General features: G+C 39.2%; 1 protein-coding gene across 2 annotated transcripts in view; it reads left to right on the top strand.

Moving 5' to 3' along the window:
* The window catches only part of PPARGC1A (PPARG coactivator 1 alpha), a 105992-nt gene that overhangs the window by 73127 nt on the left and 18159 nt on the right, over window positions 1-14706 (top strand). For both annotated transcript variants that reach the window (XM_061164472.1, XM_061164471.1), the window contains exons 8-10: window positions 10314-11232; window positions 11784-11888; window positions 12040-12160. In XM_061164472.1, the coding sequence (XP_061020455.1) occupies window positions 10314-11232; window positions 11784-11888; window positions 12040-12160 (1145 nt within the window). The remainder of the gene's footprint in view (window positions 1-10313; window positions 11233-11783; window positions 11889-12039; window positions 12161-14706) is intronic.

Here is a 14706-nt window from a genome sequence, read left to right as displayed (position 1 = left end):
CATCTGACAGCCCTTCTTTTAGTAACATACCTTTATTGGATCTTTCTATATAAACTTGTCTTAATCCTATTTCATTCACCTACATAATATTTTATTATCTTACATAATTTCAGTCACCAGCATAATAGACATTACCAAATTTGGAAAAATATACTACCTTGGCTATAGAAACAATCCAGTTGAAAGGAATTCCATTAATTAGGAGTGTTCTGGATTCTGTGTGTGTAAGTTGCTTTGGTTTAGAAAGGATTGAGAAAGCTTTCACTACATATAACAATACCAAGCTTTCCATTAAAGAAAACCTTTTTTAAAAATTTTTCTCTTTTTGTAAATAATATAAGCTTACTGTAAAAAAAATGTCAAAAATACAAACTAGTGGAAAAATTGTGTATTGTTCTAAACTGTTTTATATGAATAGTTTTACATCTGTGACAATTTTGTATACACACAATTTTGCATTCTGATTCTTCAGTTAACATTTTAAATATGGAAGGTTTATATTATCACAGACCCATTATTATCAGGCTTTTTTTGTATGCTATATAACTTTGGTTTAAGTGGATACCTCAAAATGTATAAAAATTTATTTAACTATACTTTTACTGTTAAACATTTAGGTTGTTTTAAAGTGCTACCATTTTGAAATAGCACTAGGGTGGAAATCTTTGTTTATATAGTTTTTAATCTTATTTTTCTCAAAATAAATTTCTAGTACTCATTGAATATAAGGATATAAATATCTTGGGGGTTCTGATCCATATTGTCACATTGCTTTCCAAAAGATGTGTTTCCACTCATGATCTTATTATATAAATATAAGTGTGGATATATTTGCCTTATTACACCTTAGCTAGGATTGGGTATCCTTGTTTTTATAGTGTTTTGTTAATTTACATGTATATCATATCATTTAAATTGCATTCCTTCTATTCATGAGATTATAGTGTTACAAAAAAGCACTTACTTTCTTCTTGTCAGAAATTTTACTATTTCTCTTATTGACCTAACATTAAATAATTTAATTATACATTTGAAAGGTTAGTAGGTCATACTATTGACATTTTATAAGAAAACTTTAAAAAAATACTCATCACCCTTAAAAATATATACAGTCCAGTGAATTTATTTCTGTTGGTGAATCAGAATTCATCCTACTAGTTTAAATCCCTCTTTCTTAGTGCTTTGAAAGGTTATTGAGTACCATGGAAATCAATTTACCAATATATATATAACATATAATACCAGCTCTATGCTTGCAACACAGTAGGTTTGGGGAGATATATAACAAACATAAGACATAGAGACTAATCCATGTAAAGCACAGAATATTGTACTTGGCTCATCAGTTCAGTTCAGTTCAGTTCAGTCGTTCAATTGTGTCCGACTCTTGGCGACCCCATGAATCGCAGCATGCCAGGCCTCCCTGTCCAGCACCAACTCCCAGAGTTTACTCAAACTCATGTCCATTGAGTCAGTGATGCCATCCAGCCATCTCATCCTCTGTCATCCCCTTCTCCTCCTGCCCCCAATCCCTCCCAGCATCAGGGTCTTTTCCAATGAATCAAGTCTTCACATGAGGTAGCCAAAGTATTGGAGTTTCAGTTTCAGCATCAGTCCTTCCAATGAACACCCAGGACTGATCTGCTTTAGGATGGACTGGTTGGATCTTCTTGCAGTCCAAGGGACTCTCAAGAGTCTTCTCCAACACCACAGTTCAAAAGCATCAATTTTTTGGTGCTCAGCTTTCTTCACAGTCCAGCTCTCACATCCATACATGACCACTGGAAAAACCATAGCCTTGACTAGACAGACCTTTGTTGGCAAAGTAACAAACTTGGCTCATAGAAGGTGCTAAATAAATATTCTTGTTTTCAAGATGTGGGCTTATAGTCTGTTGGGAAAATAATACATATTGCCCAAGTAACATGAAGGGAAGATATGATTTAGTGTTTATAATATTTTACTGCTTTCTAAGGAAGGTGGGTCCAGAGAATGGTTTTTCATTTGTTGAGCAAGGTGGTAATGAGTGCAGATACAAATCACATAAGCTGATGCACAGTCAAATTGCATTACATACAGGAAGTTATTTCCAGCTACAGGAAAATCAAGGGATGAAAAAGAACTTGGAGGCTGCAGAAGGTGGCTGGAAGAAGTTTGAAACCTGCCTGGAGGGTGGTATAGGGAGGAGTGGGCTGGGGAGGAGAGTTTTGTCTTGGTTTTGCTTTTTATTGGAGGCATTGTGGGGTTTGAAATGGTAGACAATACCTCTATCTCCACTAAGCATCTTCAGTAAAATTTGTGTAGTAGTGTTTGGAGGATGGGCAAACACTGATTGTGCCTCAAGAGAATCATCCAAGGGAGAAAACAAGTTATCATAGGGAACCCTGTAACATGACTTCAAGTTAATTACCATGATTGTGCAAAAGATTGAAAAGAATTGTAGAGAGAGTTCAGGATTGAAGGAAGCATTAAAGCAGTACCATTAGTCAGTGAATGACGGAGCCGACCTGTGGAAAGGCGTCTAAGCAAGCTCCAGGAGTTGGTGATGGACAGGGAAGCCTGGCATGCTGCAGTCCACAGGGTCGCAAAGAGTCAGACATGATTGAGCGACTGAACTGAACTGAAGGGAGAAAAATATTTGCATTTGATTTTTACGTGTGTGGGTGGAAAGGAGAGAAGATATTTCTGGAGCAAAAGATACCACATTGTAAATTGAAACATAAGATTGTCAATATTCAACATTTTTGATGTACCCAAAAAATGGTGATTTCGTGTAGTATAGCCTGAACTAATATACTTTATAAGCTGAAGAGCTTCAAATGAAAGTAGTCTATAATGATATTTTAAAAACCAGCATAGTTTAGTGAAGTTGTGAAAAACCTTGGCTCTGATATTGGATGAACCAAAGTTCAAAATCTGGATCTACCCCAATCTAGCTATATGGCCTTTGGTCAATTTAATTAAATTCTGTACGATTCGGGATGCTTTGTATCAAATGAAGCTGATCACAGTGCCTACATCTCATTGAGTCACTGTGAGGATTAAGTGAGATAAAACATGAAAAAAGCTTAGACCAGTGCCAGCATGTGTGTTCAATTAGCTATTCAATTACTAACTCTACATTAAATTCATCTATGGAGGTCACTGTAACTTTCTGTTCATCTCTTCAGCTTTGGCTACCTTTACCTGTTTCCTTTTGTTGGTCTTAATACGATCTCTTTTTCATATATGAAATTATGTATTCTTTTATATAAGTATTCCTTTTATAGTAAAATCTCCCTAATTTCCCATGAAATTGAACATATACTGATTTTGGTATGGGTGTGAGATTGACCAAATCAAGGTAGAAAAATCTCCCCTTGGGCATTCATTTGCTACTACAAGTCCTAGAGGCCAGGCACTCACTAATAGGCACTTCACATATATCAATATTATTTTTTGACTCTCTGTCCACTTAATTGTTAAGGAAAAAATGTTGATTCTAGCTCTGTGGTAGACCCTGGGTTCAAAGCAGGTCTGTCTGACTAGAGATTATGGCTCTTTCCTGAAGCCTGAATTTTAAAGATAGTGGTGGACATCTGTTATGTTAAATAGGTTTTATTTCACTTGCCAAGTGTCATTGATTGGTATTGGCTGCCAGAAGCATTGTGTTGAGAAGGATTCTAAGGCCAAGTCTGTACTCAGTGGGAATGTCATGATCAATTAGTGATGTCTGCCATTGGGGCAGACATGGGGACAGCATTCAGGTTGTTAATTTGTTGATCCTTGCTGTATACATTTAATGCCTTTAGTTACAACAGAGCACACAGATCAAGCTGTTACCCAAGCCTTTCTGGTGTCTTCTTTTTCTTTACTCTTGCAAATTTTAGTGAAATTTTCCAAATGTTTAAGTGAAAATGTAAAGAGTCAACAAAATTCTAAGACCTCCAGAATAATCCCTTGGCCCCATCTGCAGAGTCTTAGGGGAACAGGAGGGATGAGTTAGGAAGTTTGCTTTATTAGGTATCACCAGCTGGTCTGACTTTGTGATTGTCCTAAACTAGCTCATTTTGGCTGATAAAAAAAAAAATGCGTCTCTTTTACAGGTGTAAAAACTAATTTGATTTCAAAATAACTGTTAGTAAAGCAAGATGAGAAAAAAAGAGAATGCTCTTTTGGCAGAAGGCATTTAAATCTATTGCATATGGAGATGTTCAGAGTGTTAGAATTTTTGTTTCTGAAATGGGAATGGCAAAGCAATGTCAGCTCAACAAGACGATGGTTTTAACCACAGGACATGAAGGAATTTGATTTAGGTAACAAAGTGAGTGACCCCCCCCCCAATTTTTATTTATACATGTGTATATGTAATACATATATATATGTATACATGTGTATATGGGGTTTCCCTGGTGGCTCAGCGGTAAAGAATCCATCTGCCAATGCAGGAGGTGCAAGTTTGATCCCTGGGTTAGGAAGATCTCCTGGAGGAGGAAATGGTAACCCATTCCAGTTTTGTTGCATGGACAGAGGAGCCTGGTGGGCTATGGTCCATGGGGTTGCAAAGAGTAGGATATGACTGAGCACACCTGTGTATATGTATATATGTATATACATGTATATGTATTTATAAGTATCTATATACATAAACATTGTTATTGCTATAAAAGTAATAAGAATTAATATAACTATTTTCAAACTATTTAGGAAAATGGGAAGAACAAAATCATCTGCAATCTCATCATGCTAACACAGGAGGCCTTAGTAATGTTTTCCTCCATTGATATGTATGTTTTCCCCATGGTTTTCATGGTAGTGGACTTCTGATTTCCTATCCTTTTAAAAGGTGATTTTGCTGGATGGAATATTGACAAACAGCATACTTTTGATATACCCTCTTGCTGTATACATCTTCTGTATGTGACTTATCTGTGGGGAAATAGAATAAAGCAAAATATGAACAGTAGTTAGTTTTTTGGGTTTTTGTTTTGTTTTTTTTTTTTTTTTGTGGTAGTAGTTGGTAGTTTTAAAGGAAAGCCACAATGACAGAGAACGAGAAAGTGATTTTGACAGGTCATATAATCCATTCCTATGGCTGAAGAAGCCAAGAAAGGGAGACCCAACAAATTCTCTTTACAGCCTATTCCTGTGTTTGGCAACTTGTCCTGACAGGAATTTCTTCCATATTTCAAGCATGTCCTTCTTTCTCTTGTTTTAATCTCATTCTTCTTGCCTCAACGTCTGAAAAGTGCCTCAGCTTTCTTTTCTGGAAATGGTACTATCTAATTTCTTTCAAGCCAAGGATAGCAAAGCAGTTTTCTCTCCCACATCTACTTCAGGGGTTTGGTGAGAGACACCTGGAAAAAGCCAGTCTCTATGCCACCCTGACAACTTCTCCTGCCCCAGCTCTGTGAGAAAGTGCCTGAGGGCCAATGGATAACAGCTCTACATTTTCCATGAGAAAGAGTTGAGGCATTAGACACATGTCTTGGGAATGTTCTGAAGTTTTTCTGTAAGGCCAGTTTGTTCCCCAGTAACCAGGAGTGACACAGGAAATCCTTAAAAAGCAGGAAAGGTGGGAGCTCCCTCAGTCAGAGTGGACATGCCAGCCTGGGTACCAGAGGAGGGTGTGGGACAGGCCCTTCTGTGCCAGGGGTTAACACTTTGATTGCTGGCTTTTGCAAAGATCCAGTGAGTCCTGGGGAAGTTAGGGATGAAGAATTAGTACTGGGGGAGCTTTTATAAACAGAATAATAGCAGTAACAGTAGCAGTAAACAGTTCATACTGATTGAGTTTCAGTCCTTCCTATGCACCCTTGACACCCGCTCCAAGTTCTTGAAGCCAAAACTGTGTGCATAAACTCAAGTCACAGACCTCTTTGCCCAGTCTTCCTTCTTGGTAAGTTTTTAAGCAAATTAGAAAATCATTTTCTCATTTTCTTTCCTTGAGAAATCTTCGAATTGGCATGTAACATAAGAAAAATCCCACTGTCAGTCTCAGATTTAGCAAGAGGTCGTGTCAAATGCAAACCATAAGACTATGTAAAGTATTTAAAAAATTCTTGCTGAAGTCTTTGGCTGGATAGTGGAGCACGGAATACAGAGTTGAGGACTTGCCATTTATTAGAGTCATTCAATTAAACAAACCAACTCCTCAAAGGAAATCGTTTTATATCACATAATGAAACACAAAACCAAACCAAACTTGTCTCTGACTTTTTTTTTTTTAAAGGTTTGTTTAAAAAGATAACTGGAGAGTGTGTCCCACTTCCCCCAGATTTGCTGTGCAGAAGTGCATAAGTGTGAGTGATGTAGAGGTACTTGTTTATTATAGAGCACATTTCAATGCAGTAATCATAAATATTGCTAAGGTTGTGCTCTGTTGAAATATGACCTACATACTCTTGATTGTTTGTGTTACGTGATTTGTCTGACACCCATTACATTCTGGGTAATAGCAGCCATTTGTTGCTCTGCACAGCAGGCTCTTTTGACAAAAGAAAATAGGCAGCAATAAAAAAGCTATAGTCTGAATTACATTCTGCACAGTGCCGCACTGCTGAGAGTTTGTGCAAGTGTGTTAACAATGTTCTGAACTGCCTCTTGTCAGCCTTCAGCCTGTAATGGCCATCTGTCCTCACATAAATCTATCAAAACCTGCTAAGTTCAAGAGAGAGCATGGAATATACCTTGTACTGTCAACACCAAAATGTACACATTCCCCAGAAAATCAACACACAGGAAATAATCCGGAGGTTATGGGAGGCATTAGCACTGTTGATTTAGGCTTGTGGGTTGAAATTGAGAGTCCAGCGATTAGTGGGAAGATGACAGGGGGTAGTGGCATTGAGGAATTGAGTATTGACTGCCCTCCTACCACAAGGGAGAACCTTCTGGATGAGGAGATGGGGTTAGAGAAATCAAATTAGTTCAGGAGCAGCAAAGGCTTTCCTGTCCTGTCCATGGCTCCTAAACGTTGGATATCACATTAGAAGAAACAAAAAATACTTCTGACACTTTTGCTTCACTTTGTTTTGTTTTGCTCTGGATGTCAGGAACTCTATCTGGAAATAGATTTTCAATGAGACTCTGGTCCCATGAACTCTTGTGACCCTCAAGAGGTCTCAGTCTTGCTTTGGGATATTCTTCCTGAATTAAAGAAGTTTTCAGTTAAAAGTAAAAAGTTTAGGGAATGATCTGAATTATTTTTTTTCCTGTCCACCTACTCCTAATCCAAAAATAACTTCCATCAACTAAGTGAATATTATATTTGTTTTAATGAGCAGTGCAAATTGAAACTTACCAGCCCTGATATTTTCACTCATAAGGTCTATCTGGTTATCTTATGGTGTTTCTGTAAATTTTAACAGATACACAAGAACATGGACTTACTGCAGATTTTAAAGAGTGATCTCTTTATGAAGTCCTGAGGGCTGAATCCCTGAAACACCAGCATTTGGTAGGCTATTTGGCACATAGTAGGTCCTCAGTGAATGTCTATTTAATCTCCACGGCCCCTCTAAAATGTGAAGGACGTGAAAAGCTTTGTTTTTAACTCTAAGAAACTACTCAGGGTGTCGGCACTCGCAAGAGCAACTTGAGAATCGGTTATTTAAGCGATAATGAGCTTAGGTACTAGGACAAGGGTTTCAAATGTTCAAGACGAAAAAGAATTTCTATATTTAAAATCCCTAGATAGCTGAGCTATTTTTAGGACTAGTCTCTCTTTAATAGTGGCCTAATTTGGTGTTTCTGAAGTTTGGGGTTTCTTTTTATAAGTCTACAATGTCAGTCAAAATACATCTACCTGCGATCAAAGCAACATGCCACACAGACACGACAGGACTGTGGCTCTCCATAAGTGGTCTGTGAACTGTGTCATTAAAAATATTTGACCAGCTTCCCAAGTGATCCTTGGGCCACTGAAATGGAACACCTATGAGCAAAGGAGGATCCAGAAAAATAAAAACGAGTGAAACATTTTGCAAAAATAAGCCCAGGCAACATTTCCTCTGAGAGCTGCTAATCTATTTGAAGAGACAAGATATAATTCACATTCAGAAAGAGATAAGCGTGAAAATATAGCAATATCTGATAAGTGAGTGATCCTGGCAGTAAATTATTAGAAAAGTAAAAATTACCCCAATTCAGAGTATCATGAAAAGATTTATGGAGTTGTATTTGAGGATGTTGAATGTCATTTCCTCTAATTCAAGGGCTATGTCATTTGGAATATTTGACTGTTATTTACTCAGTAAAGAGAGATTATTCATCATTATTTCTTTGAGCATCTTAGCTTCCTGTGAGAAATATTTGAGATCTTGTCATTTCTTTGCTGAGAACTGGTATCTTTAAATTTGTTGTAGTGGTAATTGAAGGCAGGAGAGCATGTAGTATTAAGAGAAATTGGTGTATATGTATGTGGGTACATACATACCCAAGGGTAGAAGGAACAAAAAGAGAGAGGGGAGGGAGATAGATAGGGAAAGAAAGAAAGAAAGAAAAGCAGGAGGAGGAGAAGATAGAGGGAAGGGAAGTAGGAGGAGGAGATGGAGGAGGGGAAGGAAGAGAGAAAACTGGCCATATAGGAATTTCTTTAGATTGAGTAAAAGATACACTTGTCTATAAAGAGAGAACACAAGAAGGGTGAGCTTCATTCAGTCATGTTACCTCTCTATTATCTCTAAGCAAAAAGTAGGGGGAGCAGGGATACGGTAGGCTGCTAATAAAGGAAAGATTTCTGAGACTCAGATGTGTCACAAAGGAAGAGCAGTGTTTGCTTCTCTTTGTGTTTGCATTTCCCTGTCTTTCTGAACTGGGATAGATTTCCAAAATCACACCTCTTTGTATTTTTGTTCATGTCTTTCGCTCATTTGGGGAGAATTAGCTATGTATGATAAGTATTACCAAATATTGGTGTAAACATATTTCATTTTAAGGGAAATATTAATTTCCTCTCTTTCTTGTAAAGTAGGGGAGAGAGGCAGTGTCTTCTTGTTCATACCAAAACTTCATGTGGCTGTCTGTGACCTACTTGTGTATATATATACACATTTTTTTTTCCAGCAGGGTAGAATTTTCCTTGAAATATGCAGTTGCCTTAAGTCTCACCCCAGGCTTCTTAGCAGACTTAAAGTTCTTTTTTGCTGAATAGCATTCACCCATCCTCCTAAATAAAAAGTGTATTGTAAACTAAAATGTTCCCTTGTAAGCATAAAGTCATTTGAACTGCAGCTTGCCCTTCTTCAAAGTTCCTTCAACTCTGCAAACATTCCACAATTCTTCTTCCTGTGCAGAAAGGGCTGAGTAGGACTTCCTCGGGGTGAAACTGACAGAGCCAACCAGCCTTCACATAGTCTCCCACCATGACTTCTGATGGAATTTTCTGTCCTTCTGTAGAAAAGCAGGAAAGGCAACAATTTACAGATGTCCCCCCTTCTTCCATTATTTTTTCTTTTTTTTTAATTAGCTAGTTGCCAAAGCTTGGATTCATTTCAGTCCTTCAACCTCATAATCCACCCTGATGTGCTGCTCCAAATAAAATGGTCCGCCTGCACTGCAATATTTAGTGTTACTGTTCACTTAGGTTTCTGTTGCAGAACCATATTTTAGACAGAATGTATTAGTTATGCTTACAAGAATGTATTATACCTACATTAGCCATGGTTTACTAAGTTAATGAACTGTGGAGACAAAGAATCATTGCTGTCAGGTTGTAGAGTTGTCTGGTGCGCTGCCTTCACAGACCATATTTTACTCAACTTGCTTTGAAGTTGCTTATGTCATCCCCACCCTGCCCCACATTTGCTGCCATCCCATCTTTTTTTTTTTAAGTTGCCTAATTCTTTGGCACCACAGGTAGATATCTTTCATTGTACAAAAATTCCTAACCCTCTTGCATCCTCCCCCTTGTTCTTTGCAGGCAAACATGGCCAAAGCCATTCACTGAGTCTCTTGAGTACCTCTGCATTCACTTTCCATCACACAGACAACAAGACACCCTTATGAACCTGAACTTTGGTTCTGCCTGGTGGTGATACACTCATGTTTCCTGGGAAGCAAGACCTGTTAGCATTGGCATTTGAAATACAAAATATCAGGGCTTTCACTGCAGTCTTGCAACATATATCTGTCTTTCCTTGGTGACAGAGGCTTCCGGAGACAGAGTCACTTTTTCAGGTCTCATCAGGAATTTAGTTTCCTTTGTTTTTTGATGAGCTTTAACCATTGACTGAAATCTCAGGGAAGTGAGGAAAATGTATCCTGGCATTTAACAACATTCTGTCTCTTTTCTTTCTCTCTGCTCCTTTTTTTTTTTTTTTTTTTAATCTTAGGCCTAACTCCACCCACAACTCCTCCTCATAAAGCCAACCAAGATAACCCTTTCAGGGCTTCTCCAAAGCTGAAGCCCTCTTGCAAGACTGTGGTACCTCCACCATCCAAGAAGGCCCGGTACAGTGAGTCTTCTGGTACCCAAGGCAGTAATTCCACCAAGAAGGGGCCCGAGCAGTCTGAGTTGTATGCACAGCTCAGCAAGACTTCTGTGCTCACCAGTGGACACGAGGAAAGGAAGGCCAAACGGCCCAGTCTTCGGCTGTTTGGTGACCATGACTATTGTCAGTCAGTTAATTCCAAAACGGAAATACTCGTTAGTACATCACAGGAGCTCCACGACTCCAGACAACTAGAAAATAAAGATGCCCCCTCCTCCAACGGGCCGGGGCAGATACACTCTTCCACAGATTCCGACCCGTGCTACCTGAGAGAGACCGCGGAGGTGAGCAAGCAGGTCTCTCCCGGCAGCACCAGAAAACAGCTCCAAGACCAGGAAATCCGAGCCGAGCTGAACAAGCACTTCGGTCATCCCAGTCAAGCTGTTTTTGACGACAAAGCAGACAAGACCAGTGAACTGAGGGACAGTGATTTCAGTAATGAACAATTCTCCAAACTACCTATGTTTATAAATTCAGGACTAGCCATGGATGGCCTGTTTGATGACAGCGAAGATGAAAGTGATAAACTGAACTCCCCTTGGGATGGCACGCAGTCCTATTCATTGTTCGATGTGTCGCCTTCTTGTTCTTCTTTTAACTCTCCGTGTAGAGATTCCGTGTCACCACCCAAATCTTTATTTTCTCAAAGACCCCAAAGGATGCGCTCTCGTTCAAGGTCCTTTTCTCGACATAGGTCGTGTTCTCGATCACCATATTCCAGGTCAAGATCAAGGTCCCCAGGCAGTAGATCTTCCTCAAGGTAAACCTTGTCAAAACCCACCCAAAGCCTAAGCTATCCCCAGGAATTAAAAAAAAAACAGCATTCAAAACCCATAGGCAACCCACCCCTCAACAACACATTCCTGGTGCTACCGGAACTAAGGAGATTGTTATCACTCATACATTCTTTCCCATCTTCTCTTAAATCTGTCCTCATTGAGCACAGCACGTGAGCCAGTCAGACCAGAGAGAGCAATCTGTAAGAAACTTGCTCATCTAACTTTTTCCATTACCTGGAGAGCTGCCCTGTGCAGAATAGTTGAGATTCATGCAAGATAAAGCTGACAGGGAACCAGGCTGGTGTTTGGCAGTCACATCCGTAAGAGATGTTGCAAGAGAACATGTCACCACTCCCAGATCTCTAAGCCGACTAGAGGCTCACACACTGTCCCTGGGAAATCTCACTAGTAGTTGGGAACTGAAAGCCGGTTTATGTTAAGACGGAATTCCAGGGGCTACTGAGTCATGCCGATAAACTGGGGTTTGCTGGCAGTTGCAAATGCCCTTTTTGTTTTTCCTCCTCTCTCTCAGATCTTGCTACTATTATGAGTCAGGCCACTGCAGACGCCGCACACACCGAAATTCGCCCCTGTGCACGAGATCACGTTCAAGATCACCCCATAGCCGGCGGCCCAGGTAACGATGCACTTTCGTTTCCCTCCGTGCCTCTTATCCCTCAAGGAGATGGCAAAATGTTTTCCAAAACCCTGCCCCCTCCCTAGTTTATGATTCCTTTTGCCCGTGCAGATGGAGGTGGTTGACTTAATGATGAAGTTATGTTTCGCAGGTATGACAGCTACGAGGAATACCAGCATGAAAGGCTCAAGAGGGAAGAATACCGCAGAGAGTACGAGAAGCGGGAATCTGAAAGGGCCAAGCAGAGGGAGAGGCAGAGACAGAAGGCAATTGTAAGCAGCCTGCGGCTTACTTTCATTTTACAGAAGGGTTTCTTTTCTCTATCTCTGTCTCTCTTTTTGGGGGGATGTGATGGGCATAGATTAGAAAATATGGTAAGGATGCTGTTAGACTATGCAGAACTCAGACTTTTGGCTTTAGCATCAGTGACTCCTCAGTCCCTCTTAACACTGATTATTGGAAAACAAAATAAGTCCATGTATTTCTCCTGCATACTACCTGTTTTTCACCCATCTGGAAGCTCATTATTGCTTTTGACTTTTGTTTCTAAAAATAGAAGGAGGCGAGATGTATACTGGTCCCATTGACCTAGAGGATGAGTTCTTCGTATTGTTTTCTACTGCTTTGTGCTCTGAGTGGAATATGAGGAGGTGTCACTGGATGGTTTCATCTTTTTGGCAGATGTGAGGGTTGGGTTGTCCATGGAGAGACTGTGTCTGAGTGAGATTTAAAGGCAGTGGTAGAGAAAGATTTGCTAAGTCCCTACTTTCTTCTTTGGGCTGGGTCAACACCTCAGACATCCACATTTCTTATGAACTACTTTTCAATAACCTATCATGGATTTCAGCACCACCTACTGTAGGACATTGTGTTTACTTGACACATAGACACCACTGACCCTTTGGGATGAGGATCTAGATTGTAGGAGTCTAGTTCATTCCGTTTGTCGAACCATAGGATGACATTGGGTCATCCAATTGTCAGCATCCAGTACCTGTCCCAGGCAGACATTCCTAGTTGATTAAGGAACTCTTTCCCACTGAGCCCCAATAGAGCCATGAGAACTTTCACAACCTGGTGCTCCAGCAAGCCATGGCTCAACCATCAGAAATGGCACTGTTTTTGTTCATTGCAACTGCTGTCTGTTAGCTGCTAAGTATCATTTCAGTGAAGATCAGCTTTTGATACATCTTGCATACAAGCTAACCAGGGCTTAGGGAAATGATTTTTAACTATAAAGGTTATATGGATATGGTACCTTTAATACAACCCACAACCATCAAAAAATCTTGAAAAACCTACATAAAAGAGTGACTAATAAAGTCCAAATCAAGCATTGGCCAACAGTTATCAGCTGGAGGAAAAAGGTTAACTGAGAGGTTTGTTAACTCAGGCACTCAAGGAGAAAGAAGGGAGAAGTGATTGAATATTTAGGCTAAGGGTCTAGGGCTTTGCTGCCATTTAACTTTGAATCTACCTAAGACTGAATTAAAGGCCTTGTGAAAATTATAGCACTTTCCCTCATTTTTCTCAACTTTCAAATTAGCTGTAATATTAAGATCTACCAGAGTATCATTAGTTAACATTTAACAAGATGAATGAAAATGGAAAATTCAGCTTTTCTAATTTTGCTGTTTTTAATTAATAGCCTGTTTGATAACTGTAACAACTCACATTTACAGAGTGCCATATAGTTTACAAAGCTTTCTAATATGGCACATTACAGTTCATGTATACCAAAGAGAGTCATGTTGAGTAAGCATGTAAGTAACTAGCTATTTCAGTGTTTTCAAATTCATATTTGATGAAACTCTTCATGTGTATTCCCAGAAGAGTGACACTAAAGAGAGAAATTATTGTATCATATGTTTGCTCATTTTCACAAAATGTAACACAGCTATAACCAAAGCTGAGTAGATAAATATAGATAGATGGCATGTGCTTTTATTATTCCTTCCAAAGATAATATAGTGCCAGATACTTACTGGGGTGAAGAATGAGAAGGAAGGCTCCTTTTGCTAGTTTGGCTCTTTGCAAATAGATCAATAGTGTGATTCATTTGTAATATACTCTATATTCCATAGATGCCAAAGCCAAAAACACTCTTGAGGCCACTAGCCTCAGTTTGGAAGCAGATACCACCCTGCCTTTCCTTGGTGTCACAGATGTTAACAAGTTCCTTGGTTAATTCTTTGACTAAGACAATCTTGATCAATTCCCTTTGAAAGAAGGCAATTACAGTGCAAATGTCAACTTGATGTATGTTAAGTCATTATAATTAGCTAGATGTTTGTGAGAATTTTGGCTTTGAGATTTTTATTTTTATTTTTAAAAAACATTAAAAAAAGAAAACTAAGACATAGAAATTATTTACTAACACAGTGACCCACAGATAGTAAGAGATTAATATAAAGATTTGGGACTTAACTGTTAAACCAGTTAACCTGTTAGACAATTAGATGGTATTTCTGTAAATATAAGTGAAAACACATGACTATGTGAGAGCCATATGTTAGGTACCTGGGATATAAAATTAGGTAAGACTTCATCTCCACACCTTAGGGTGCTTCAAGTCCACTGACTGGTAAAGGTACGTGATGTGTTCATTGCTGTCATAGAGAATGTATCTAAGGTACTGAAATGGCAGACGGGTGGGCACCCAGCCCTGGGAATGAGGGAGGCCATCCCTGGAGAGGGTAAGATTGATTTGAAATCTAAAGGGAGGAGAAGGCAAAGGTTCCTTCCATGTGAGCTGTCCAATGTGGTAGCCATCAGCCAGGAGGCTAATTAATCTACTCCCAAATTTAAATGCACTGTG

Source organism: Dama dama, chromosome 17, assembly GCF_033118175.1.
Source record: "Dama dama isolate Ldn47 chromosome 17, ASM3311817v1, whole genome shotgun sequence".
Taxonomy (NCBI): Eukaryota; Metazoa; Chordata; class Mammalia; order Artiodactyla; family Cervidae; genus Dama; species Dama dama.
Note: the sequence above shows the minus strand (reverse complement) of the source record. Positions and strands in the feature narration are given on the sequence as shown.